Source organism: Ammodytes marinus, assembly GCF_949987685.1.
Source record: "Ammodytes marinus genome assembly, chromosome: 22".
NCBI classification, from domain to species: Eukaryota; Metazoa; Chordata; class Actinopteri; order Uranoscopiformes; family Ammodytidae; genus Ammodytes; species Ammodytes marinus.
Window position 1 is genome coordinate 11,658,171 of NC_137226.1, and position 27,945 is coordinate 11,686,115.

Here is a 27,945-nt window from a genome sequence, read left to right on the forward strand (position 1 = left end):
TGAGGTTTGAAGAAGTACATTTTTATTCATTAAGTGGTTGGTTTTAACATTCTTGTCACATTTGAAAGGCTTCTCTAACTCTTCTCGGGTTCTCTAGAAGGTGAGCTTAATAACACATTACAACTGATGATGACAAGATTAAAAGAAGAAAAAGGTAAAGTTCTAAGTGTCTGTTGAGGTTTGACTCTTGTTCTCTTCTCAACACATTCCAACAAAAACCTCCTTCAAAAAGGAATGGGAAACAAAAAGACAACTACTAGGTGGAACAACACAAACTTGCCTCAGTATTAAAAGGTGACAGAGTAGTAACAATTCAGACATGTTTAAAGCATATGGTCTACCAACAGTTAATACATATCGATATCTATTGTGACTATTAGAACTATTTATACCATCCGTGTAGGTGGACTCCATATATACAGATTTTCAAGAACTTGCTGCATTAGCGTTTTCACTTAAAAAAATAAAAGTTTGGTCTTTCTTGTCCTCTGGTTTTGTTCCATTTCATGGCTTTTCTGTTTTAACATTAAGACATATCTACGTTTGGTCTTCCTCAATCCTTTTTCCTCATGTGCCAGTGTTTCAAAGACTACCCTTTGGGTACTGTTGTTGTCCTAAAGCAAATGCAGTTTGATGAAATAAAAGCACATTTTGAATGGAACTGATGCAGCACTTAGTCCCAAAATAAGAGATGACATACTGTATAACTTACACACTATGGTTAAAGAAAAGTTCAAAGTTTATTCTTAACGAGACCCTGCATTTTGATTTTTAATGAAACAAAAAGTTTAATGTAAACTTTAGGTTTTTAGAATGTATCTGTTTAGTTTCCCGGGGCATGTAGCTACTTGTTTCCTCATGTGTCCAGCTCCCACATCCCGTTATGACCAGGATTAGCACCAGAAACTGTACATTTCCAAACAGCCGGTGTCAATTGGAATGTGTTACACCTGCTGCTTAGGCACTACAGTTGAGTCATGACTGGCATTGCAATACATCTCTGGCATCCACATTGCTGTGATGCTACACTACTGCCACTCTGGGTTTGAGGACAGATTTCTAGAGCGGATAATATAATTGAAGCGATGAGTGTGATGTGCTTAAGAGTAACACTTTGTCAGGACTGGTTAGTGAAAGAAAGAGGTTTATCACCCAGTGACATGCAACCATATTTCACAAAACATAGAAAAATAAAGTCTTCCAGTTAATGGTTTCCAATAGCTAAATCAGCATGGTTGTTATTGGTAACATCAACATTTCTTAGAAATATACGCAGTCACATCTTTCCTGTTATCTGCAAATTGGAGGTTTTCACAAGTCATAAACAATGAAGGGGATAATTATAGTGTTAATTTGATAGTTTTGCCTGTGGGAGCACACCTATGAATTAACAGTTTCAGCTGATGTGTTAAATAATAATTCATATTAGGAAGAAAATGTAGTTAATGAAGTTATGTATTTTATTACCTTGCACTGTTTTATAAAATCACAGTTAAGGTATTTTGTGGCTAAAGGGTTCAAATTTTTCCCTAAATGCCTCGTTTCAGAACAAAACTGTCAGTTCACAGACTGTAGTGTTACTGAAGCCTTGTTCACATAGCGCAACGTTTTTCTAATAACCTGGCTATTGCTGGGAATAAGAAGCTGGCTAATATATGGAGGTAAAACAGGAGACGGTCAAAGTATAGGAAACACCCTTCACAAATGTGTTTCACATGCAATACAACAAGAAAAAGGCAGATAACAACAATGTGCTCTATGAAAACACAAATGATCACTGGGAATTGATAGAAGAGGTTTTAAAAAATAAATACACACAATCTGTAAGGTAAACTTCAAAATAGACTTTTTCCTGTACTTTGACCAAACCCAGTAGTCAATGATCATTTCTGGTAATACTACTGGTGTTCTGATGGCTTTGCTTCTCAGTAGCATTATTTACATGACAAGATAAAGGGCAACTGTAAGGCAAGCAGCTAGCATTCTAAAGAAAATCCAAACTTCTCTCTGTTCGAGAGAGACAGAACACAACGGTGCTCTTACTGCCAGTGGGACAATGGAATGAAAATGAAATTGTTTTATACACTATTTAGGGCGTTAACATACTGAATAGTTAAATATTAACTGATTTGAAATGCTTACATCCTAGGAACCAAATAGATCTCCATCTTCCTACATTTGTGTAAGACGGCAAGGGTATAAAAAAAAATAAAAAATAACAATAATAATAATAATAATTGTTTCCAGTGGGGGTCACGGTCCAGTTCTGGTTCCCTCTCTTTCACACACACACACACACTTGTACATGCACTCACACTTCTATAGTCTACCTTCATCCTTTTGCTAAAGGCCATTCACCGAGAGCAAAGAGGTACAAATCAGTCATGTGCATATGGATCTCTATTTACATACCGTTGTAGGTAAATACAGATATATACAGTAGTAGTAAATCTTCTAGTCACTATAGTCTCTATGTGGATAGCAGCGCCACTGTCCAGCACGCTGGCTGGCTTCATAATGTAACTGTACAAACAATGTCAGATTCCAACAATATATTTGGTTCAAAAGCCAAAGGTGGAAATCCTTTCGTACTTTACGTCTCCATCTTGGTCCATTGTTCCTTTTTGTTTGTTTCCTTCATCTCGCTCCACTTTGTCCATTATTCTTCCAATTGAACGATTTGATTGGTTCCTCGTTAATAGTGGCTCGCTCGTCCGTTATCCCCAGAGGACTGTGGGCAGATAGAGAGAAGAAGAAGGAGAAGAGTGATGAGGAAAGAGGAGAACAAAAGAAAGACGGGAACAGAGTGAAGGTAGAAAAAGGGGGAAAAGAAAGAGGCAATGAATAAGCAAGGTGGAGGAAAACAAACAGACAAGGGAAAGATTTTCTAATGAACAGGGTTGTGCACAGAGAAATAAATGAGAGGAAGAATGTAGGAAACAGCTGGCCAATGTGCTGAGCGATCAATATAAAGCCTAGAGAATGGTTGTGCTTTGTTGTCGTTGCCTTGGGGAATGCTGTCTCTACACAAACACACCTCTCGTCGCTAAAGGAAACTCATACACAGATTTTCACCAGATTTGGTCGAGTTAACACAAGACTGCAGGGTTTTTTGTTTAGTTTGTGAATATGTGGGTTCACGTACAGTAAGTAAACCCTGTGGATTCTTACAATGTGTGTGTGTGTGTGTGTGTGTGTTTCACCAGACCAGAGATTTGGAGCGGGTGCTGACTCCTTTCCTCCTGTTGGCTGCTGCTGTCGCTGCGTTACGATGACTTCGCTTGTGAGACTCCAGGTACAGCTGACGACACAAAATAAAGAGAAGACCATTCATCGTTAAGCAACAACTACGTACACACGGTCTGTGAATACATGCTAAAGGTTTTATTACATGGAATTCAACTTGAATATAAGCATACATCTACAGGTTGTTTTCTTATTTGATTTTAATTAGAATTTTTTTAGCCCATATAACTTCAGAAAAACAATGAACAATGAACCCAGGCAAATGTAAGTATTTTGCTATAGTTGCATAATGATATTGTGTAGATCCACCAATCAAAATCGACTAATGTTTTCTGCTCTCTCAGGCCAGAGGTATGGCAAAGTACTGCAGCAACAAACGCAAGATAATCACGCTAATTTATCATTTATAGCATATAATCAGTTTCACTTTGAACATGTTCAGTCCTGATAGTTGTTTAACATAGATTTCTTTCTCTTAGAAGTCTTTTCAGACGCTTAATTGCTACAAAGAGGAAAGTTGAACAACAAAGTGAAATGGAGGAGAGGAACAACATCTAGAATATTCAATTGATGGTGGTATATCTACGGAATGATTGCTCAGCTTAACCAGTGTGTTTAAAAAAATTAACTGAAAATCTAAAAGTGTATAATGATACTGGACTTTTTACCGGTGAAGACCTTTTTTGTTCTTTTCAAGTTGAATGATTCCTCAATTCTACAAAGTGTGTCTTTAAAAAGGAGAATGATTTATAGCTGCAATTAAAAAATCCACTACCTTCTTGGCAAAGGCCCGTCCGCATTGGTCACAGGCATGGAGGGAGAAGTTCTTGGTGACTCTGACCTCTGTGGAGCCTGTAGGGCTGCTCTCTGACGGGGTGTCATGGCGGCGGGTGTGTGGTGTCTGGCTGCTGGAGGACGAGGAGTTGCGTAGGTGTGTGTGTTTCTCACTGCGGCGAGTCAGCGGGGGGCTGACGGGCCGATGCTGGTGGCTCTGCTGTCTCTCCTGCTTACGGGTGAGCGGAGGGGACGGGCTAAGCGCTGGAGAGGATGAGAGGTCCTGCTGCTTCCGCGTGACAGGGGGAGGTGGAGCGGAGGAAGAGGAGGAAGAGGAGGCTGGTGTGGTTGTAGCAGCAGCTGTGGAGACATCTTGTTTGCGAGTGACAGGAGGTGAAGGAGAGGGGGACGACGAAGAAGCGTGCCGTCCGTTGACTTCCTCTTTGGGGATGCTGCCTGTCCTCTTGGTAGTAGGAGTGTTGTTACTGCTGAGGACGGCCTCGGCCAGCCTCTTCACAGCCCTGCTCTCCAGTTTGGGCATGATCTTGGCCAGGTATGAGGAGTTCTTCTTGTGGACCACGGTCACGTGACGCAGGACGTCCCGTTTGCGGCGTGACTCGTAGCGACAGAGCGGGCAGCGGTAGAACTTGATGAAGATGTCGTTGCCGTCCGTGTGCAGCTCGATGTGCTTCGTCAAGTTCTGGCGCGAGCTGAACTGACGCTTGCACAGTTTGCAGAAGAGCTGCTTGAAGTCAAAGCCCACAGACAGTTTGGGCGTTTTGGTGGGCATGATAGCGTTGCCCCCACGTGAGGAGGATGTAGATAAGGACGAGGTCATCTTTGGGCTGGACGGGGCCTCCTCCTTCACCTTCATGCTGTTGTGTGCCACAGAGAAACCTTTAGCTGTGACAGTGCTGTCGCTAGGAGACGGGGCCGGGCTACTGTCAATGTCCTCGTCGTTGTCTTCGTCCGAGGGTTCCACTGCTTCCTCTTTCACTCGGATATTGTTGCTTGGGGTTAAGTTAGTGCTGCTGCTGTTAGGAGCGCTAGCTGCAGTAGAGGGGGTTGATGTGGTAGCAGACTTGTTACCTTTCATGCTGTATATTTTGTGGACAATACGCATGTGTCTCTTCAACATGAGCTGAAACGAACAGAAAACAAGATTAAAGATCAATTCATACTTTTTATTGATACCAATAGAAAAAAACATGATTATTCACATATTTTCTGATTATATATGTATACCCACAACTCACTTAAGAAAAAAAAATGCTATCAACAAGACCAGCTTTAGACCTCCTGCTGCCAGAAAGTGAGACTTTTAATAAACCAGAGGCTAGAAAATCCTGAAGCTGCTTGTAGGTCAACAAACCAACCTGAGAGCTGTAGTTCCTCTTGCAGAGCGTGCAGCGACTTGAGGCCGGGTTGACCTGTGTAGAGGCTGGAGGCTGACTCTGAGGTTTGGACTGGCTTTGGTTTGAAGGCGTGGTTTTAGGGGTTGTGGGGGTGGGCTTGGGGTTGGGAGGGGCACGTGTTGGAGAGGAACTGTTGCTCTTCCTGGGGGGTGTGACCTCCAGATTGAAGGGCTGGCCGGGCCGCGAGGCGATGCTAGGCGTGATGGTGTCCCTCCGTAGACCGCGGTGCACCTCGTCAAAGTGACGGCGTACATTGGCTTTAGTAGCAAAGCTTTTGAAGCACACCGGGCAGGATTTACCAGTCGGTGTGTTGAGAGTCCTTGGCCGTCCTCCAACAAAAAAAACAACAACATGAATATTATTCAATATGTTTCTAAAAAAACATTTATTTATGGATTATGCTGAACAAACATTAAGCTTGTCATCTTCTCTTCTTTACTTTTATTTAACCAACATTTGCAATGCAAAGCCTCCACGTCCAATGTCCATGCATAGAACCAAGTACCGACTATTCAGCTAAGCAGAGAAATATCATCAGCGTGACCATTATGTTTTGGGCTCAAATGTCAGAATAGGTCGACCTTTTTTGTTATGGTCCTATCCACAAGGTTGGAAACCAGTGCCAATAATATAAGTAAGTAAGTTTACCTTTTACCATAGAGAGCAGGCTTGTGGGAACTGTACGTGTCTCTGTAAACTTTCGGAGCTCTTCAAGTTTGCTCTGGTGCATCTTGCGGCAGTGGCGCCTGATGCTCCGGCGTGAGTTGAAGTCCTGACCGCAAAGACAACAGGAGATCGTCACGTCGTCAACCTGGGCAGGGACGGAGAGGATGGAGAAGAGAGCATTAAGCTGACTATGATAAACAAGGCAGCGTGGGGAAATTAGATCACCATTTAGCATTTGAGTCCAGTCACCTACCCCGCTAGTGGAGCCCTCGTCTTCCGGCGGGGGCTGCTCCTCTTTAGCCTCCTCGTCAGCCTCCCATCTCCTCGCTCCTGGGCTACTGTGGCCGTCTCCTGGCTGGCTGGCCAAGTTGTTGTCCCCACCCTCAACTTGTTCTCCTTCCCATGCAACTGGACTTTCTCTGGCGCTGTGAACCACATTGAGCGAAATGGTTCAGAAAGCAACGGGAAAGCTGGGAGTAGCCTAAAATCCCATTCCCACAGAATCAACACCGTACAAAACTGTGAAGAACTAACCAAATGCCTTTGAAAAGTAAGAGAGCTGTAGAATCCATCAGCAGCGACAACCTACCTGGGAGTGTGTGAGGGATACCTAGCCAGCTCCTCCTCTGTGGTGAGGTACTGGAACACGGCCTTGCTAGTGGTCTGAATGGGCTCCAGTCGAACAACATAGTCGGGCCGCTCAGCTCTGGGATATATGGCGTCCAATAAATCCTTCATGGCTACACTCTGTCTGTCGTCACCCGGCGGACCTGGAAGAGAACAATCCCATCAACCAATCAGCAAAATGATCTTTGAATGAAACCATCATTGAGCTCCTGACCAGTGACACCCAACGAGTGTTTTCACATGTGAACAATGGAACAGTGTTTGAAAAATGGAGGGAGCTTAGACAGTGAATGTTTGTCAGTTCTCTGTCAGTTGTTGTAGGCAACATGATGAAGCTAATGTTAAATCATGTTTATTTTCTGCTGATACAGCATAGCTTACGTTAGCTTGCCACAGCATTGTAGTTGGTCGGTGTTTTACCAACAACCAGCAAATTGGACCTAGTCTTCTTTTTTTTTAAAGATTATTAATTGGCATTTTCAAGCTTTATTAGATAGTACAGAGTTGAAATGGGGAGACAGAGAGAGAGGGGGAATGACATGCAGTAAGGGTCGGATTTGAACCCGCAACCACTACAACAAAGGCCGGAGACAATAATGGTACGCGCTCTATCCACTACGACACCGGAGCGCCCCAAATTGGACCTAGTCTTACAAGATGTTTGATATTTAATATAGGAATGACACATATAGACTTACATGTTTGTATTTTTCACTTTAGCAAGAGCAGGATGACACTAGGTACAACAGCCAACACACATTACGTACACAATGAGTTAGTTTATACTCAGTGGATAGGGTAGACACTCTAAACTCAGCACTGTGTAAGTTAGCTAACAGAGGGTTCGATAAAAACGTTTTTTTCATTAAAAAAACAAAACTTTAAAGGTTGTGGAAGAGGGCACAAAGTGTTTTTAGAACCCCACTACTTCAACTCTAGAGAGCAACTTGAAAAAGTTCATATAATCTTGAGATCAGATAGGAGCTGAAATGTAAAGACTTTAACTGATGAACGGCCACCCTTATTATACGTATATACTGTATGTATGTACAGACACCTATTAAGCTGTGAAAAATGAGAAAATGACTGAACAGCCAAAGGATGTGCATCAGAAGCTTATGTTGTGGCTCAAAATGCTATTGAGCGAGACACTGAATGCCAGCCCGCCTACTTCTTGTGGCAAAGTGTGCATGGGCATCAGATAAATACCAGAAATCATCTCACCAATCCCCCCTTCTCTTCAAATGTATTTAGCATTACTGAAAAGGTTTATTATGAATGCCCTCAAAGAAGGCAAGATGGGAAAAACACTTAATACAGAAAAATATAGCGTTGGTGGATTTGCGTAAGCCCTACAGAAAAGATGACGGTCTAGTGCTGCAAGACATTTTCTTTTAGTGCATTAAAATCACTTTGCTTCTCTAAAGCCAAAAAAGATTTAGATATGTCTCTCTAAGTAAATGAACAAGTTTCGTTGCGACAGGAGATGAAGGGACAAAGAGGGGAATCAAATGAATTTAAACAGAACACAAGTCAACACTGGAGACTGTTAAGAATTGAGCGACTAAAAGAAAACCACTTTGTTTATCCAGTAACACAACACAATTAATGGCCAGTAAAAAACAGACACCAATTTAAGTCATTTATCAAAATAAGAATACAATACACTTTAAGCTCCTGGTAATGAAATCTTGATTGGGAAAAATGAAGTGCAAGGAACAACTTCATTAAGACAATAAGCAGAGGAAAAGAAGATTGTAATTAAACAAAGTTCTTTATAAGGACAGCCTGATCACGGTGGATTAAACTGATAAAAAAAACATAATCGACCGGGTGTGTTGAGATTGAATTATCTTTTAGGATGAGAGGAGACGATAGTTGGGTAACAAAGAAATGACTTGAATGTTTCCTAGGCTCCATCCTTTCCCTGAGTCTCCTACTACTTCTAAGCAGCAAAAGAAGGGAGACATGGACACATACTGTAACTAATGAGAAGTAGATGAAACGCAAATGCTGCTAGATCAAAGTCAATTTCCTTAGTGAGAGGAGAGCAGAGGAGAAAGTGCACTTTGAATAAGACACGATTGATAGATAACAAGTTACACTGTGCATGTGAGTTGAGTCTGTGTGAATGTGTGTGTAAAGGAATGAGGGAGTGCTGTGTATAGACATAGGAGATAAGAAGTGGATAATGAGAAGGAGACAGATGGTGTCAAAGACAGAGGAGAAACCTTGGAGTGAGAGAATGTGACAGCAGACTGTGGAGAAGCTTTAGGAGACACTTGAAGTAATCAATGCTTCTGTGCATAGTTCTGTGTCTCAACTAGCTGTGTATGAGTACCTACTAGCTCAACTCAGTTTGATACCTGCCTTGTTCGTGAAGTCTGTGTGATCTGTACACGTTAACATTTGCATGTCCTCAGCATGCACACAAGAACTGGCCCTGGTTCTTGAAGTCTGAGTTTGACCTGTTCTGCCTACTGATTTTAGTATTTCTTTTTTTGAGCAAGTTTCTTATCTTTTATGTTCTGTGCTTTGATTTGTAGGATTTTGAGAGCATGGCTAAGATTCTTAATGTAGTATGTGTAGGTATTCTAGGTGCTTTTATGTGTATGCCTGGGCTGCATGCTGATGTGTGTTGTGTCACTCACCGTCGGGTTCGGGCAGCCGTGACAGGCAGTAGTACTCTTTGTGTGTGATGAGGTTGGGCAGGCCTCTGAACAGACTGCGACACAGTTTACACTCGAAGATGGTGTCCACCTCCCTCAGCAGCATGTGTTTCAGCTGGCTGGTGCCTGCAAGCCAAAGCAAAGCGGTGATGATTACTCCCAGTAATGTCATGGATACTTAAAAAGACATATACCGCACGCCTGTGCAGGATATTGAAAAATGTCATTAAACCCTTAATCAAGGTAGTGTTGCAAAGAGGGCTTGTCACGAAAGGCATGCTCTGCCCATAGAGTAGACACAATTATTGTCTAGTCGAGTCTGTAATGTTGTGTATTAGTGAAGAGCCCAGTTTCAGGATGATATAAAACACTACACATTGTAAAAACAAGATGAGATTCAATATGCAGAAATGTTGTTCATAAAATAGGGAAAAACAATAGTTAAATAAAATTTTTCAAAAAGCTGATAAATTCTTGTATGTTCCTGTAGGGAGAATTTGCATCATTCCAATTTGAATATAATTGACCTTTTAAAAGGCTGATGATTCTATTCACATCAAGTGCCACTCTTGCGTCACTGCTACCTTATTCTCTGTCATCATCGTCAACACTCTGACTCATATGTTCAATTACATTTCAATTTGTTCATGCGGAAGTGTTCAGGGCTTTGTTGGGTATCTGACTCATGTGTAGCAAAAAAACAAACTCCTCTGTCTAAGTGGCAGAATGTATTGTTTCCTTTTTTCTGTCCTTTTACTCTAATTTGTGTGAATGCAACACCCACGTTGGTTAAACATTGTTGTGTTTCCTCGCATGTATTTATCCTCTTTAAGAAGTGTGTGCCCATAGCATCTATTGCTATATTTACAAACGCCATGTTTTTTTTTCAAGCTAAACCCAACATGGCTGGCTCAACACAAATGTGGTTGTGTAGGCAACAAGAAAAGGAAACCGTTCCAAATTGCTATGTTCTGCTTTCCATACTTCGACAACTCTTGTATATCACAGGAATTGTAGACATTGGAGCTTATAAAGTTTACTGCTGGTTAAGCTTCTCTGACTGCAAAGTAAGCATTTTCTACGACAGTTTTACAGGAAAGGCTTTGGACCCAATAAACCACTGGAAAGATTTCATTGTGTATCAGCTAGAGGGAGTACTATAGTGATAGACTGTTGCTGACACACTGCTATCATTATTCTCTAATAAAAAAAATGCTTTCCATAAAATACATTACTTAGTATATTTCGTTGCGCTTCTGTTTTAAATATTGCAAGGGATAAAGCCACATAGGCAAGTGCACTTATCGGATGAATCACAAGCAATCTGAGCTATAGTCAAGCAGCTGTCTCATTTCTGTCATCAGGAAAAACATTTGTGCTGTGCATAAGTAATAATAATATATTTAAAATATGAATTTATAATAAGAAAATGCAGACACAAACCTGAACGGAAGCATTCAATTATCTGCTGAATTCCAGACTTGGAGGTCTGCAGCGGCTGCTGGAGCAGTGGAGGATCGCCAGGCTCCACACAGTCATCTAGAGAGAGAGAGAGACAGAGAGAGAGACATGGTATTTCATCAAATCCAGCATATAATTACACCTGAGTATGACAATCTGTGAGAAATACACCACCACCTGGGAATTCTGGGGACCTGATAAAGACACAAAGTGTATGGCAGGGTGCTTACACAAACACAATCACACAATAACAGTCAGACAATGAGGTCTGTATATGGGCCATTAATTCACTGACCTGACCTCATTACCTTTTGATGTACACGCACACATACACACGAATGAAGACGAAAGAGCGAGTCATCTATCCAATTTCATTATATCATTAAGGAAGGAAAACATTTCTAACAAATTCAATCAGACGGTGATGTTCGGTCAGAGGTCTACAGCTCAAGTAGGACGGTTGGCAAACATGCAGAGAGGCATGCTTGAGTTGTGCTGCTTAGTCCAACAGTGTTCAGAGCCAGTACAGCAACTGATTCTTTAGCCTGGGTGTAACACAGTGCAGCTTCATCAGCCAAAGCAGGAGAGTGTCCAGCAGCAAATGTATTGATGTGTATTGGTAAAGGTTTCTCTTCTGCTCAAGCTCAATCACAAGGTAGTGCAGGGTCAGCTGGAGAGCAGCAATATTGATGCTGGTACAGAGGGAGGTGATGACTTGCTTGATTTACTGATCTGCTTTCATACCATTCTCACTTCATTTCACTTTGAATCATTCAATTGCCACAATAGCACTGAAACGGCACTTAGGACATCACCTTTTACCCTTCCCACTTCTGGTTGCTTTGGGCTTTTGTTAATCTAGGAATTGTATACAACCCCTACTCGTACAACCCAAGCTCAACTGTCAGTCACTTGACAGCATTGGTAATATCTAAAACAAAACCTGTTCAATTTAGCACAATATATTGTGTGAGATTTATGTTAACTTCAAAATCTGTGTGGGGTCAATTTTCTAAATAAAACCGGTTGAACAAAACTAACACTGCAGAGAATGTCGTAACACAGCACATACAAAACACAGGTGTGCCTGCAACAGAAGAAGCAGGACAAAATGAGCAAATATGCCTTCTTGGTGTTATTTTAGTCATTGATATTACTGCCGAACGACTTTATTCCTCCGCTGTATTTGGCATCAAATATAGCATAGCAGAAGTGGGGCTCTGGTTCCTGCATTATTGATGCAAGCTGACTGTGGCTCGATGACCTACAACGGGCTACTGGGATGGATTGCAGGCAGGTAAAGTGCCCTCATTCTACCTGTTTTCATGCATTTTTTTAATTTCAACAAGTAAATCATTTCCTTCAATACTATCTTAATTTTAATTTTAATTTGTCTTGGATGTGATACAAACAGAGCTGGGTAAACAGTCACAAATAGCAGACCAATTACATTCACAAATACCACCACACACCCTCTCATTACCTCAAAAACTAAAGTTTAATATCTCACATTATATTGATGTGAAAGAAGGTGACAGGGAGAATATCATTTTTGAAGTATCAAAAGGAACATTGTGTAACAGTGATGACGGGGACAAAGCTCCAAACAAAACCTTGTCAATCTTTCAAGCTGTGACAAATATCAAGTAGTTGTTCAGTCTGACGCACGCACTTCAATTACAGCCCCCAAACTATAATTTATGTTAAGCCAAGCAATGCCGTTGAAAAGAAGACGATGTTGTCTATTCTTAATTTATAGCAGCACATACGTAAATATAATGATATTTTGTGTCGGTTGTGTTTTTATCCAGACAATATTTCACTTTTTTTACAGTTTTTACCAAGATTACTTCAAGACCAAAAAACAAGACTAGAAGTGCAGACCTTGCTCATTAAAGCATTTGTTGGCCCTACACACAAAACCATACTATAGGAAAAGTAGTGCAAGGTGGCAGATGTATGTGTGTGTGTGTGTGTGTGTGTAAGTCTGTAGGGTGAGAAACTGACAGAGGGAAAGAGAGAGAAGGCAAAAAGACCTGCAAACAAACTGACACATCACACACAGACAGACAGAGAGCTTGTGTGTGAATGACAACTGTGTGAGCATGTTGGACAGACAGACAGACAGAGAAGGAGATAATATATTGATGTGTGTCAGAATGTGTTTTCCTCCTCCCCATCCCCCCACACCTCTCCCGGGCGAGCTGCTATAATCCCAGCGAGGCAGGTCAGCGACCCGCCGACCTCCACACCCCTCCCCTCTGCTAGAGGGTCAAAGACCAACCAATCAGAAAGCTCAGTCCAGTAAACAGCTTCCTTTTACCGCGGTGAGACTCCTCAGCAGCACATTTGGAAAATTAACTCTCAGTCGCAGGATTTACATTTGAATCAAGACATCTACATGGGTTTTTGAAGGAACGCGTTGTGGGAAGGAAGAAAGCTAAGGTGAAAGAAAAGCAGAGAGCATTGTGGGTTGCCAAACCAAAAGAAAAGAAGGAAGGAAACAATTTATGATGCAATGTGAATGGTTTAGCTCGGCTTCAGAGTAATGAAACACACTAGCAGTCGTCTGAGTAAAAAACTAAAAATGTTGCCCGTGGTTTTAGGACTGTGTACCTGAGCGAAACAGATAATTGTAGCTTAAGGTCAGCCATTACATTTCTATATTTACAGGCCTCCGACTCAGTTCTTATTCTGCCATTGAAACATTAAAATAGTTATACTAAAGCTGATGTAATAAATAAAGTTCATGAATGTTTGACACCTTTGGCTAACGAGCAGTGCTGAAATCAGAGCACCTTTGTTTGTTTTCCATTTGATGGTATTTGGACTACGTGGCCAGCCATGCTCCGATGCTCTGGCAGTGAAGCCAGTTTTGGCCTGTGGGTGGATGAATCAAAGCAGCAGGAAGTGCAGAGGAAAGAAAACTTTACCCACCGTGACTGCCTGCAGCGCTCTCCTCAGTCTGGCAGCTCTGGTCCCTGTATTTGTCTCCGTCGTGGGGCTCGGGCACCAGAGGGGGAATGGGCTTCCACAGAGGCTTGGTCTGAGACTGTGAAGACAAGTCTTCCTCTTCCTGGCCGTCCATTGGACTTTCCTTCTGGTCTGAGATCAGTTCCGACGGCTCCTCCACTGGAGCAGAGGGCTGGGGCTGGGGCTGGACTTGATCTGAGGGCTGCTCTCCTTCTCCTGGCTGCTCCTGAGGCAGAGGCTGACTGTCTGACTGCAGAGGGCCTTCCTCCATCTCTGCCTGACCACCAGTCTGTGGGACCAAAACAACACATTAACCTGGGTTAACATTAACTACTGAAAAGGGAGGATACATAACAATACAAGGATAACAATTATTAATATAATGCACTATGTGAAATGATCCCCACTTCCGTTGCACCTTGTGCAAGGACAAAACAGAAATTCTGATTTGTATGTGATTACTGCATCTTCATCAATAATGAAACAAAAAAGGTGACGACGGAGCAGACTATGTTTTGCTTTCAGTACAATATTTTTAGTGTCCCTGGGTCAAACCTGTGGGTGGAGGTGTGGGGGGGGGGGAGCGGCAGCCCTTGCTATCTGCTACAGTTTCTTCATATTACGAATGGACTGGGTCAAGGTAAGAAATATTAATATTTAATAAATTGTGTCTTAAGGAAAGATATAAAGACCCGGAAAATATACTGTAGTTAAAAGTATTTAACCATATCACACTTCTAAAGATAAAACTTGATTAAACATAAATACTTGCATTAATCCAACAGAGGAAATAGTGCCCATCACTAATAAAATCAGTCTTCACCCTTTTAAGAAAATGCATATAATGGGGCAGAATGACGGGTCGGAGCAGGCGAGAGAGAAAGTGTATGTGCATGTGGCTGTGTGTGTGTCTGCCATGTCTCCTAAACATCCAGGGATTCTATGGGGGGACATTAACCTTGTCCCGTGCGGCCACCCTTCAGCAGATAAGTGACTCCATAGTAACCCTTGAGCATGTGTAGCTGTCTGTCTTGACCAGACCTCCTTTCTTTTTAAATCCCCAATCTTTCCTCTTCTCCCACCCACCAATTCATCTTAATTTCCCCTCTCTGTCTGTGTGTCTCTCTCATTCCTCGTGTCCCCACTGCCCTTGAAGAGGGATAAATTACTCCACCGTTCAGGCACATTACCACAGGACCATTGGGCCACTTTGACACTGGATCACATGCGCATGCCCACACCCACTTCTACAAAACTTCTACATCTTGACTCTCAGTCCTATTTCAAACCTCCTACGAGCCACTTTTAAATGTTTATGAAAGTGTCTAATTTTCCCTTTGATGATCATAAATGACCCTCAGCTAAAACAACAATTGTTATATAAAGTTTTTTTTAGTAATGAATTTGCGCAGGTCTGATTTTTCAGAACAACCTGTGTTTCCTGGAGGGTAGTAAATCAGAGTTGTATCCGCTTCACCATTTTCATATTACCATTATTAATCTTGACATTTAACATGATTCATTATAACATGATCATATCGGAACATAGCGTACTTCGAAATATGATCTAATCTGTTAGTTTCATTAAGATCCTTTGTCCAAAAACATAATAACTATTATTATGACAGACTCTAATTATTATCCTTCCTAAACAAAGAACATTAAAAGAGCAACTACTATCTCTGAGGTGCTTCCTTGAACATGATGAGAGAACTCATCTTATTAAGACTCCTGGAACAACTTACAGCTAAAAATTAAACTAAATACATTCATATCCTTTGGCCAATTTAAACAGACTATCTTGGATCTGCCAAACTCTACTTGTAACTGTTTTAATTAGACTATATTGTACTTTATGCCTTTTAATTGCTGCCACTCTTCCCCACTCTGTAAATGTTTCAATCGTTTTGTTTTTTTCTTCTCTTCACTTGTTGTGTATTTGATGTTTTTGCATTGAATATTTTGTTTGTATTGTTGTTTTGAATTTGTTTTGACTCGACGTCATTGAAAATGAGGGTCACCCCTCAATTGGTCTCTCGAGGATAAATAAAAGTTAAATGAAAATGAAATGAAAAATTACTATGGCTTTCATCTTATTGCCTGTAGCATGAATAAATAAAATATTAAAAGGCTGGTTTAAAAGACAGGGGTTCAGTCTAATCCTGGACTGAAATAAAGATGAGTGGAGGTATTCAGTGGGAAATGATATTTGGCCAGGACTAAGTATAATCCTTGAGCACCTATTGTAATTTAGGTGGGAAATGTTTGGTGGTTATACATTGGTGGTTTCATATTTCAAGAAAGAGCATAGTGTATAGTAAACTGGTATATGGCCAGTCAAATGGGGCGTTGTAAATTATTTCAAAGGCTTTAAGTGGAATATACTGTATACTTGGCAGCTGAGGATCAAATTAGTTTTTGTGTCACAACTTTGACCATTACATGATGGCAGCTTTTGAAATAACAGGTTTCACTGGTGGAGGTTCAGCAATATTGCCATAGGGATCTTTGTTTTTCCAGTACCTGTCTGCGGTGACATTGGGAGCTCTTCCTTGACTTCTGGGCCTTCCCCATGCTGCCAAGCCTGGCCTGCTGCACCACACGTTCACTAGTGGCACACACCTGTAACCTGCAAACAACACAACACGTGAGCCAAGGAACCGCTAAGGAGAAGAAATACAGAGGCTTCTCATGTGTCTTCCCTGCACCTTTTCTTAATGTTTGATAATGGATGTACACGTTATAGCCTGCTGTTATCTGCAACAACTAACCTGTTGCCAAGAACTGTCTAGAACTGTACATTACATGTAGCTGCAATACAACTACACACAGTTTGCTTTTAAACTAATATTTCTGACATCCGCCAAATCTAACTACCATATTTTTGTAGTGTTTACTGGCTGTTCTAACAAACCACTAGGCAACAAAGCCGGATCTAAATATAACACAGAATTTAATATTTTAAGGTCACAGTAATAGTTTCCCACAATGCTAATTCTGCTGCTCCGCATATTGCTGGAAGGACAATTAAGACCATATTACCGGCACCATTACTCTATTCGCCACCCTTTCCTTGCATGAATTTCAAATAGTGCGCTGGAGTTTCTAACATAGTTCATACTAATGGATGTATAGGCCATTCCCAAAGGACCTTATAGTGCTTTGAATAATATCACTGTATGTATATGTGGATACTATGACAGGTATAAATAATTACAGTTGTAGACATACATAAATACATACATACAAACCCACCCATGAATTATATATACACACACATATGCATATATGAAGTACTCAAAGAATATCTAGTAGGTGTTATTGGGCCTATTTTCCCATCCATGTATATTATCCATCTTATTTCTGGTAGATTACTCTAGTAATATAAACAAAACGGTGTTCAATATAGGAAATAAATCAAGGTTCAACATCTTGATATGAAAAGTAGTCTATGAGCCCCAAATCATTAAGCATAAGCAAATCACTACTAATCAATCAAAACAGGTATGCTTTACTTGATATGTTATATTATGTTACAGGATCAATGCTGAGATAACATTTCATTGCTGCCCTCTAGTGGCGGTCTAAGTTATAACAGTTTGGTCTGACTCGGCCACATGCACCTGCCATCACGTTGATGCTCAGTTCCACTGGTTTATACATTGACTCAGCTTTGGCTTGTAAAACAGAAATCTTTATATGACAAAAGGATTAGTATTGTTTTTTTTTCATTCAAATTAAGTGACATCCCTTTTAGGCCTCCTATCGACATAGCCTACATAAGTTAATTATTTGATTTTGTGATAAACTGAACTATCATGAAGTAGTTTCTGCATTGACTAATAGCTAGAAATAATCACATACCCTATATCAATATATAGAAAATAATATGAAAATGAAAATCAGACTGAAATGGAATCATTGTCTCTTTAAAAGTCATGCTTGCTGAGCTTTAGCCTAGACCTACAGTGAAGTTACATGACAGTGACCCTGACAGTGAAAAGAAAGTGTAACAGGGAACTTAAACGTGTCCATGATCCAGCCAATGTCATACGCACAGGGCATAGTAGGCATATTCCCACTTGGGTGGATTAGTTCCACTGGAACTCCAGCAGAGGGCGACAAAGCTCAGAGTAAAAATGTTTTTTTTTTAGTTGAAAAGTTTTGTATTCTTTTGATGTCTCCAAAAGACATGTCACAGAGTACAGGGCAACCAACACACTCATGCACACACACAAGGGCTCACGGAGGGGTTGCACCAACACAGCATTAGGTCTTCACACAAAGGATGTGATTAGCAGTACTATGTAACTTAAGTAACTTAATTTTCTATCAACAGTTCAGTTAGTCATGAGGACATGACATCAACAATTGAATGTGAAGAAGACATGGCTCCTATGATTGGATCCAGAGTTTTCCGTACATTCTCTAATGGCTGGATCTGATGTTTAAGTCCAAGTTATACAGTATGTGTATGTCTATCATGTTGGAACAACCATATGTTTCCATACTAAAGAATTAAAAAATACAATCACAGGTGGATATGAAAACACACAGGTCTTTGCAAGCCACAGTCAAAGTCAAATAAAGACATGTTCCTCTGGTAGATCAACTACATTTTCTAAGATTACACACAAAACCATCATGTCTGATATTATTATGATTGTTGAAAAAATAGAGTGTGTTCATGTCTTGCGCATATCGGAGTACACTGTAGGACTGCACCATTCTCCCTTAAATGTGAACCACAATTTGTCTCCTTAAGAATTTACATTACGATTCACTTATACAATTCTTGTTTTTTTCAACAAAAACATTGACTGCCACATACACACTAAAAACATAGCATGTAAAGTTGTAAAAATAAATCTAACCTTGCACCCACTTAAAAAGACACGAGTCTATATTATCAAGATAATGAGGCTTCAAGGAAGAATACTGCCAAGTTAGGACATCTATTGAGTTGTTTGCGTGAATGATTTATAAATAGCTTGTTTTGTTTTACATTGTGTAGCTAATTGTCATTTCTATAGCAGCTGGAATTGTTCCCAAGTGAACATTCAGCATGACTTTAATGCATAAGGGAACATGAGCGAGAGAATATTAATCATTTTGAAATGAGGATAGATTAGATTCGCATAGATATACGACTAAAGATCACAATTCTTTTTACGAATAATTGTGCACCCCTAGTACACTGTGTACACAAATCGGAGTTAAAATCAGACTTTTAACTGTATAGTTTGATCCTGAATTTATAATTTTTGAAATTTCCCGATGCTTTCAAACATAACAACTCCCATTTTTCTTTCACACTCAGGTTTGACATATTAAACATGATTCTTTGAGTAGCGAGGATGCAATAACGTGAGAGCAGGGACTATGTGCAGTGATGGAGCCGAAACCTGCTGCATTGGGTGACAAAGGTGAAGAAACAAGAGAGTCTACAGGTGGAGTATTATTAAGGGACTTTCTTACTGCACTATTATTGTTAAGCACAGGTGTTGCTTTATGGGATTCTTCTGTATTTAAAAAGACATGATTAATTTCAAAACAGAATAATAAAGATAAAAATAAGATATACTCTAGCAAAATTAGGAGCAGACATATTAATGCATACGCACCTTTGCGGGCTCTATTTATATCAGGGAGAGAGGGAGATTAACACTGGCCATTAACGCTAATGGTAAATTAGGACAGTCTACCCTACTGACTACGGAACTACAGGAAGCCACCTCATTTAAAGGTGATGATAAACTTCACACTAAGTGGAGATATATCTCTCTTCAATTCCTCTCTTCTCAAAGTGTGAATCTGTATATGTGTGTAGTTTGCATGGTCTGTTCATCCCGCTCTAGTGAAGAATATGTTGGTCTTACTTGTGAGTGTGAGCTTGAGTTGAGTTGTTTTCTTTAAGCTCTGTGGCCCCTGATGACATGTTGAGGGTGTTTCTCAGCACTTCACCTAATGCATGCTGGGATGCATTCTAGCACCATGTCATCCTGAATAGCAATAAGAATGTACTGTATAGGGAATGTATGAATCAGAAATTGAAGACATACTGAGACTTGATGAAAAACTGATAATGCAGACTTCTCACTAAAGCTGAGCTACTGTATTACACTGACAGAAATCAACAGACAAAGGCTGCATGACATAATACTCAAGAAAACAACATTCAAAAAGCAACACTGTCCGTCCAAATTAGGTTTCGTCATGTGACCTGAGATATACTGTATTATGGCCTACAAGGGGATTTACACTGTCAAGTGCAACATAGAGTATAAAGGACAACGACCTGCATGAAATACCCAGGGCAGCTGTTGAAGGGAATTTTATGTCACCTTGAAAATGTAATATATTACACATATTTATGTACAGTATTAAGGTCTTGGTAGATTGTAAATTCATTTCAGTTTCATATTTAAACTCTAAATTCATCGATATCTTTTCATTATATTTCTTCTGTTTCAAACACCTGTTTTCCCCTTTTTATACTTTACTTGAATTAAAAGTGATGGACAACTTCATTTTTCAATAACATAGTATACCAAACATTCTCTTAAATCCCTTGTGCATACAAATTAAGAACAAATCTGTGTGTACAAGTGGTTGTTGCATAAAGCCAAATAACTCTGTATTGGCAGCACGAGGAAATTCTCACAATCAAGCAACATTTTAACTGTACTTGCTTCATTAACAGTACATGATTCTACAGTACCTTTTTTTTCTGGTAATCAGCACCAGCAACCATTTTTTTTTCTTGGGATTTCAACTCTTATTTGAGTGTGCCACAATGCCAATAAGGTTGCAAATCCCAAACCAAGACCAACAGCAGCCTTATTACTTTGTTGAGAAGCATTTCATTAAAAGCTGAAAGGCAGTGGTCTTCGGGTGCCGTCCGTTGCTTACAAACCCCAGGGTGGAAACACGCCTTAGAACACATACACAACACTTTCTTTGCTCACTTTTGAAAAAGATACATGCAGTAAAAGTGGTTGAAAACAAACACATCCAGCCACACACATGCCAATAGTACTCTCACACACTAACACAAGGGACATTCCTGTTACTGTGGCAACAGACAGACGTGGTTGTGAGGTAGTGACTCCTGTTCTGACTCAGGTAATGAGAGCGAAGGTGTCCTGGGCTCACTGATTGGTTGCATCCATGGTCTAACCTCCTAATCCACACTGCACTCTCTGCTTACAACTGGATGCTTCTTATTAGCCGGGTCTCACCAGGCTAGCTTCTTATGTTGACTGCTAAGAAATTTAAAGTTACATTCTATTTCTTTGCAATGTTATTTAAGTTATTCTATGTAAATTAAAAAGGTCAAACTATGCCAAAGCTTTCTGAGGACTGTTAAATGCTTGAAAAGAATGCACATTGGTGTCCTTTTCTGGTTTAAACAAAAAAAAACACAAAATGATATTGTTCAGGATGTCCCATGATGGGCAACAACATTATCTCCTGCTCTACACATGCTGAAAGACTCATTGCAAAAGATCAATGAATAAAAACAGTCTGAAAAGGTCATTTCTACCCTTCCTCCTCATCATAAAACTTGATAACAACAACTGTTGATAATCAGTGGCTAATACTACAGAAAAAGGTGAAGAATGTAAGCCTCTATTATAAATGAATGGGTGAGTTGATATGTGACCAAAATACTGGAGACACTCTGACTAACATTTCTAACAACAAATCAAATAGCCAAATCAATAGTATCTTCTCTTCTGGTATGAAACAATTCCCTGAACAAATCCTGTATACGTGGTAATGGAAACGTTTCAAAGATCATTTTTTTCCAAGTATCAACCCCTTCTCAATACAATGCTACATCCATGGATTAGTATTTCATTAATACAGCTAGTGATATTTACCTATATTTATTATATAAGCAAATATGTTCAAACTCCAATGATATTACATGGTTAATTTTGTTTATGCCAGCCTGAAAAAAATTTGCCAAAGTAATCAATTTTTGGGAACATTTCTTATTTTCTTATGTTGGGAGACAACAAAGGAAACAAATGAGGTAAATCCATATCAGAAGAGCAGAACTTTCTTTTCTGTGAAGCCGCAGCTTCTCTGCTGTCTGTCTACCCATTTAAAGTACTTCAGCCTATTAGTCATGTTAGTGGTGAGTGCATGCACATACTGTACGTTATATATGTTTAGGGTTAAATGTCTGTGTGTTTCCAGGGCCAATAGGTGTGTGCCTCCAATAATCACAGGCTTCTCATAGTCATTTCCGATGGCTGTGTGGAGGGGGACTGACAGGACTTCCTTCTAACGCGCCCCACACACATCCTACCTCTACTGCGCGTCTACCTCGCGTCTGCGTCTGACTTTTGGTCACAGACTGTGAAATCAACGTAGAGCGAGCACACATCCAACCTCAGACGCACTGCTGAGGCGCGTCGGAGGCACGTCTGCAGCGCCGCTCCCCTTCACCTCAGGAGGCTCGCCTATTTTTTTCTGAGAGCAGCGCGTCTCTCTCGCGTCTCTGTGCTTTAACTGATAGAGAAATACTCTGCTGACAGTCATACCAGCAGCATTCACTCTAGTTACACGTTTACCCGGTGTGTTTATTTCAAAATAAAACATCCCTCAGTCGTATACGCAAATAATCCCTTTATTTCACGATGTAATTGTGCAATCAAAATCCGAGGGATTCAAAACCTAATTTTCAATTAGTTCTGGCATTTCATTTTTGGATAAATGACACATATAGAGATCCAATATAGTGAAGAAATAAAAAAGATCATGATGAGCGCAACAGTTTTCCGTTGCTCTATCTGTGTCTACGGCCTTCTTCTTCCCCGACCACACCCCCCTCTCTCTCTCCCGTATAAATCAGTAAAGTGATTTTTGAAATACTCTGCTGAGAGTCATATTGACTTCATACTGGCAGCTTTCGCTGTAGTTTCACCATTTCCTGGTGTGTCCCCTTCAAAATAAAACTTCCAACAAGCAGCAGCAGCTGCTGAGACGTTGCATGTGTGTCCGAGAAAAGTCCGAGAGAGGCAGCAGTAAGGTAAGGCGACGCGCTCCAGAGGTAGACGCAGGATGTGTGTGGGGCGCGTTATGAAGGAACTCCACACTCACTGACATGATGCTGACTGCTGGCAGATACTAGCAGTGATATCACCCGAGCACAGGATAGAATGGGAAACATGATGCAGCTTACCAACAGGGTTCCCCTCTGCTTAAAATATACCATTTCTACACTCAGTATTACTGAAGTGTAGAGTTGATGTTCTGTGGCTCTGGCCTCATATGGCCTCTCCTAGTATTAGCACTCTAGGACATTCTGTTGTACTTTGTCATCTTCTCACTGCTGACATATTATGACAAAATGACAAGATGCAGATAGTAGATGGTACATTAAAACAAATCCTTTAAAACACACATAACTTCAAACTTCACATACAAAAACCTGTCACACATAAATATAATATATATAGTACATACATAAATATAATATATATAGTACATACATAAAGGAAATTCAAAACATGAACAAAACAATAAAGAATAGAAGCCGTTTCCAAACGTGGGCATTTTAAAACTTGTATCAAAACAACTGGCCACCTCATGTTTTCGCAGAAGGTCTCACTATCCCAGTTCTCTCTCTGACAGCATGCTGACTAATATAATTTTTTTAAACTGCAAAAATAAATAATAAGCATGATATGGGTGGAGTCGACCACTTGAGGAAAGTCTTCAATGGGAGAACACTATATTAACTTTGTCCTATGGGACATTTGCTAATGAACACACAAGCGCTCTCACATCCAAACACACACCAGTTGGTCGTAAGTTTGGAAATATCACAACTATATAAGGAAAACGCCAGTCATGAATCAATGTGGCAACAAATCATTCTCTGCACAAATGACTCCACAAATGGGGAAATACATGACAGGTGTACACACACACCTCCAAAGTTGTACACACATACACCTCCACGGTATCCAAAATTCTAGAAGAAATACCACCCTGCCTCCACCAGCTTTCATTTCCTCACCAGGTTTCATTGCTCAACAAGGTTTACTATAGACATTTGCTGTGTGACGCTCTGCAATTAGCTCCACTTGTTCTTCTGTGATAAATGTAATCACCCAATCGAGTCAGAACACACTCAGTGGCAGGACAGTTGGATTTAGTTAAATTGGGACTTATTGAATCGTAAAAAAACAGATAGGAAAGGTGATTCTGCACTGTACATTTTGTGGTCTTGAGTCAAAGCAACATAAAGCGATGCAGCAGAAGAGTGTGGAAGATAAACTCTGACACAGATTTAAATAAATATAGCAATGGGAGGTGCATTATGGGCATTTTCAAGCCAGGTGTGAATGTGCAGCATATGATCTCTGAACTCAAGCCTCTGAGATCACAGGTAAATATACAATTAAGCACATGAAATAAAGCAACAACAAAAAAACAGCATAACCTGCAATATCCAAAAATCAAAAAGAAGACAATCAAAGAAGAATCCCACTATTAACACTGTAATGATACAGCAACTTAAGTGATATTTTCCAGGTGGTCGGAGCATGTTCCGTCACAATAAGCAGAAAGTAGCTAGGCCTTTGTGACAGGTCTGGCTGTGCGGGAAATTCACACTGCTCACCTTCACCACAAACAAACTGTTATTGTGGGATCTCAAAATATCCGACTGCTGCCTCCAGGCAATAAGACTGACTAACAGCCTTACTACTTTAGTCAACTTACTAATTGACTGACTGACACTGACTTTCTAATTGCCTAATTGATTGGATACCTAAACTTATGTCTCTCTGCTTGCCATATAGACCAACTTAACTTGTGCATTCTTTTGATGAGCAGGCGCAGTGACAGAATACAGCAGCACTACATCATTCAACTGAATCATACAGTGACATCATTAAACTGTTGCAGTCCACTCTGTTAGAAACCTATGATACCAGGGAAACTTCATCAGGGAGTTTCAGTGCCAGGCAATATTGGCTGCTGCTATAATGATGAAAGGTTGGTATAACCCTAAGTCTCATGAGATAATGGGAGGCCAATTGAGGCAGTCAAATTACTTGCAAGTAATGGAAATAATACAATGTTTATGAATGGAACAACAAATGTAAAGCATTTGAAATATTCAGGGTAATTCGGTCATCTGTAGGCCAATCTTTCTTTCCATTTTAATTTAGTTCCTCATAACCCACTTTGCTATCTGCACACATGTCCTATTTACCCATTCGTATTCCTCCTCAAGGTTAGACCGGCCATCTCTCTTTATTCTTTTGTGAGTCATGTTCTCTGTTATAGTTTTTAGAGGGGGTGAATCAGAAATGATTCATGCACTTTACAACACCTGTACAGTAGAATGATCTCTACATCTGAACTAAGACTTAAGTTCTCAGTTACATGCAATGCAAAATACTAAAAACAATCATACTTAAATAAAAGCTATACAAATTTGAGGTTGCACAAATGAACATAATTTGAATCTTAAATTATCAAAGACCAAAAAAATAGTCTGACTCAGGCCTCAGGTGAAACGTTAGAATACCTTAAAGTAACTCCACCTGAGCGTTTGATACACTACAGCATCGACAGCTTTTCACAAAGTGCATGAATTTGATTCTGTCTTAAAAAAAATGCAAACATATAGTTTAAGCTTAGCCACATACAACTTAAAATGTTTACTTTGGTCTTCGTTAGATCACATAGAAGGGTTATGTTATCGTACAGACATGTTACCAATGATTAGTATAATTGATAACATATAAATAAGATCTTTCCTATACAACATTACCCTCGGAATTATTTCCATGGGAACTGAATCTGCACTCTCTTGGTTGGGAATTCCCAACTTTCTGCCTCGTGAACAAGTTCTCTGAGCTCTGGTGGATGAAACCATGCGCAGTGCCCAAAGGCGCAACAGCAACAAATATAACGTTCCTGGATATGAAAAAAACGCCCTGCTCATCTTCATACCAGAAACGCGTGGCGCGCTATGGATGTAACACATAGGAAGCTGATGTGTATCCGGTGTCCGAAGCATAATCCAACCTTATTCTCTGCGCTGTTACTCAAGGTTTTACGGTCATATAATCACGATCCAGTGGAGAGACATTTATCCACACATGAGCGACTCCACAATAGCCACATGCACCGAGCACCATGAGGGAAGGACCGGACGGATATACAGTCCTCTCCGCCTGGCCTGTCGATTCCCAGAGCAGGTTTAGCCAGCGTGAGTGCACGCATCCACTTACGCATCCCAGGCAGGGCGAAAGAAACCTAAACCATCCCGAATAAACTGCGCGATCTTTCATGTTGGTATAGAATCCGAAGTCGGTCTACTCCAGGAGAGTGGAAGCGCACAGCGATTGTTGCCGCCCGGGTCCGTGTCTATTGGTTCCCTTTCAGCTGGGGCAGCGTCAGCACACACTCATACACACACACACAGTCTCCATTTGCAACTCCATCGCCCCCCATGGGCGTGCGAGGCCGCGGGCTGTGACGCAAATGGCACTGGGTGATTTGCAAATGACATGTCTTCCTCAATCAGTGTCGTCGCTGCGGGAACTGGTCCAATTCAACATATATTACACACAGAAATATCCATCCGATGATGGGTGACGGCCGGGTAAATAAAGGCGGATGAGCAGTTCGCTCTACGGGGATGCGGTTGCATAACTCAGGAAACTTAATAAAAATGTGCACGAAGGGAGCGATGTGCAGTCTCCATGGCTGATGTTTTGTCATTGTTTCGATTTGGTCGTGATGGCCTGCACGATAACACTCAGCACACGATGAGTCTTCGACTTTTGGTCACAGGAGGAACCAAGCACAGCGTACACACAGGGAACCGAGTGGCCTCGCTATGGTGGATGTGTGGTGGCCAGTGCTAGGACGCATGCACGTAGCTGACGGGGAACGACAGGACAGCCGGAGTGGGACTTAGGACCGCATTCACAGGCCATAAAGGGCCCGCATGCATACTATTGTGCTCTTTTATCCAAGAGTCCCCCAACTATTTACAAAAGGTTGGCCAACACACACAAAAAAATATCGCGGCGAAATGGTGGCGGCGGTTACACCAGCTGCCACTGTGCTATGCGCAAAGCAGCAGCACAATCATTGCGCAGCGCCGGACTTCCCCAGTTTTGTGCAAACTATATGATTCGTCCAAAATACTTTTATTTTTTCATCTCATTTAGACTGTCCTCGTCTCGCAAGCAGCGAACCAGAGCGCAGGACTGTCTCCGCTCTCATGGCACGATTTGCATCGCCCCCATTATCCCCGAAAATCTCTTTTTACACGGTTATATTGTCAGACTAAAACGCCACTATTTTGAGTAACAAAGGGGCAGCTTGACTTGATCAAAGGAAAAGCCAAGTACAAATGCACTTTTCAAACCGTAAGAGAGGCCCCTTGTAACGATTGCAGCATGGCAGGGGAGTGCAGCGTAAAGACGAGCTAACCCGAATAAAATACACACAAAGATGAGGTACAGTACTCCCATAAATACGTCCATCAGCACTCTGGTGAAACCATAAAACCACCCTAGGTCATTTGGATTAGACTAGAGCCGGTTAGTACGGCTTTATCATGAATGTAAAACGCTGCGTTTTGCGGCTCCGTGCCACCTTTTCCAAGAGGCAGCTTGGCGCACAGAACCGGTGACCCTTCCATCTTTGCGCGTCCTTCTACCGAGCGAAACCGTAAGCTATCCGACATTTTGACGGTTTATTGTTGAATAAAACACATTGATGTAGGTGATTTCGTATTCGATTGTGTAAACGCGACACGTACGGGCTGCTACAACTCTCTGAAACTATTCCTTTCCCCGCCGCGGCCAGGCAGAAACAAGAGGGCGATGACGCCATTTTCTGCAAAAACAACCATGCTCGGGAAGCCAAAGCGAAGGAGGTTTTAACCCGCTCCGCAGCGCTCCACTCCCACTGAAACGGATCAAAAACAATGCCTTACCTTGTATTTGTTGAAAGGGTGTTTGAATCGTGTGTTTGGATAGGTAAACGTGGCGTCTTCGAGTCCGGAGATTGTTTATTTCGCCTCCCAGCGTCCCCGGTTCACTCTGAACAAGTTCGTGTGTGAG

At 41.0% G+C, this 27,945-nt stretch overlaps 1 protein-coding gene across 1 annotated transcript; it reads right to left on the minus strand.

Annotated features, from left to right (window-relative positions):
* On the minus strand, positions 1–27,945 carry znf800b (zinc finger protein 800b). Its single transcript, XM_080050950.1, has 12 exons — positions 27,819–27,945; positions 16,355–16,460; positions 13,796–14,120; positions 10,841–10,936; positions 9,380–9,523; positions 6,691–6,871; positions 6,355–6,526; positions 6,084–6,246; positions 5,397–5,764; positions 4,022–5,161; positions 3,209–3,301; positions 1–2,731 (listed from the first exon to the last, which is right to left on the minus strand). Exons 2-12 carry the CDS (start codon positions 16,403–16,405, stop codon positions 2,696–2,698), a joined length of 2,769 nt encoding a protein of 922 aa, XP_079907076.1. The 5' UTR covers positions 16,406–16,460; positions 27,819–27,945; the 3' UTR covers positions 1–2,695.

Coding starts and splice junctions, on each gene's coding strand:
- znf800b (XM_080050950.1), bottom strand. CDS start 16,405: ATGGGGAAGGCCCAGAAGTCAAGGAAGAGCTCCCAATGTCACCGCAGA. Junction 6,872..9,379: donor ACGGCTGCCCGAACCCGACG/GTGAGTGACACA, acceptor GTTCTCTTCCAG/GTCCGCCGGGTGACGACAGA. Junction 3,302..4,021: donor GACGGGCCTTTGCCAAGAAG/GTAGTGGATTTT, acceptor TTGTGTCGTCAG/CTGTACCTGGAGTCTCACAA.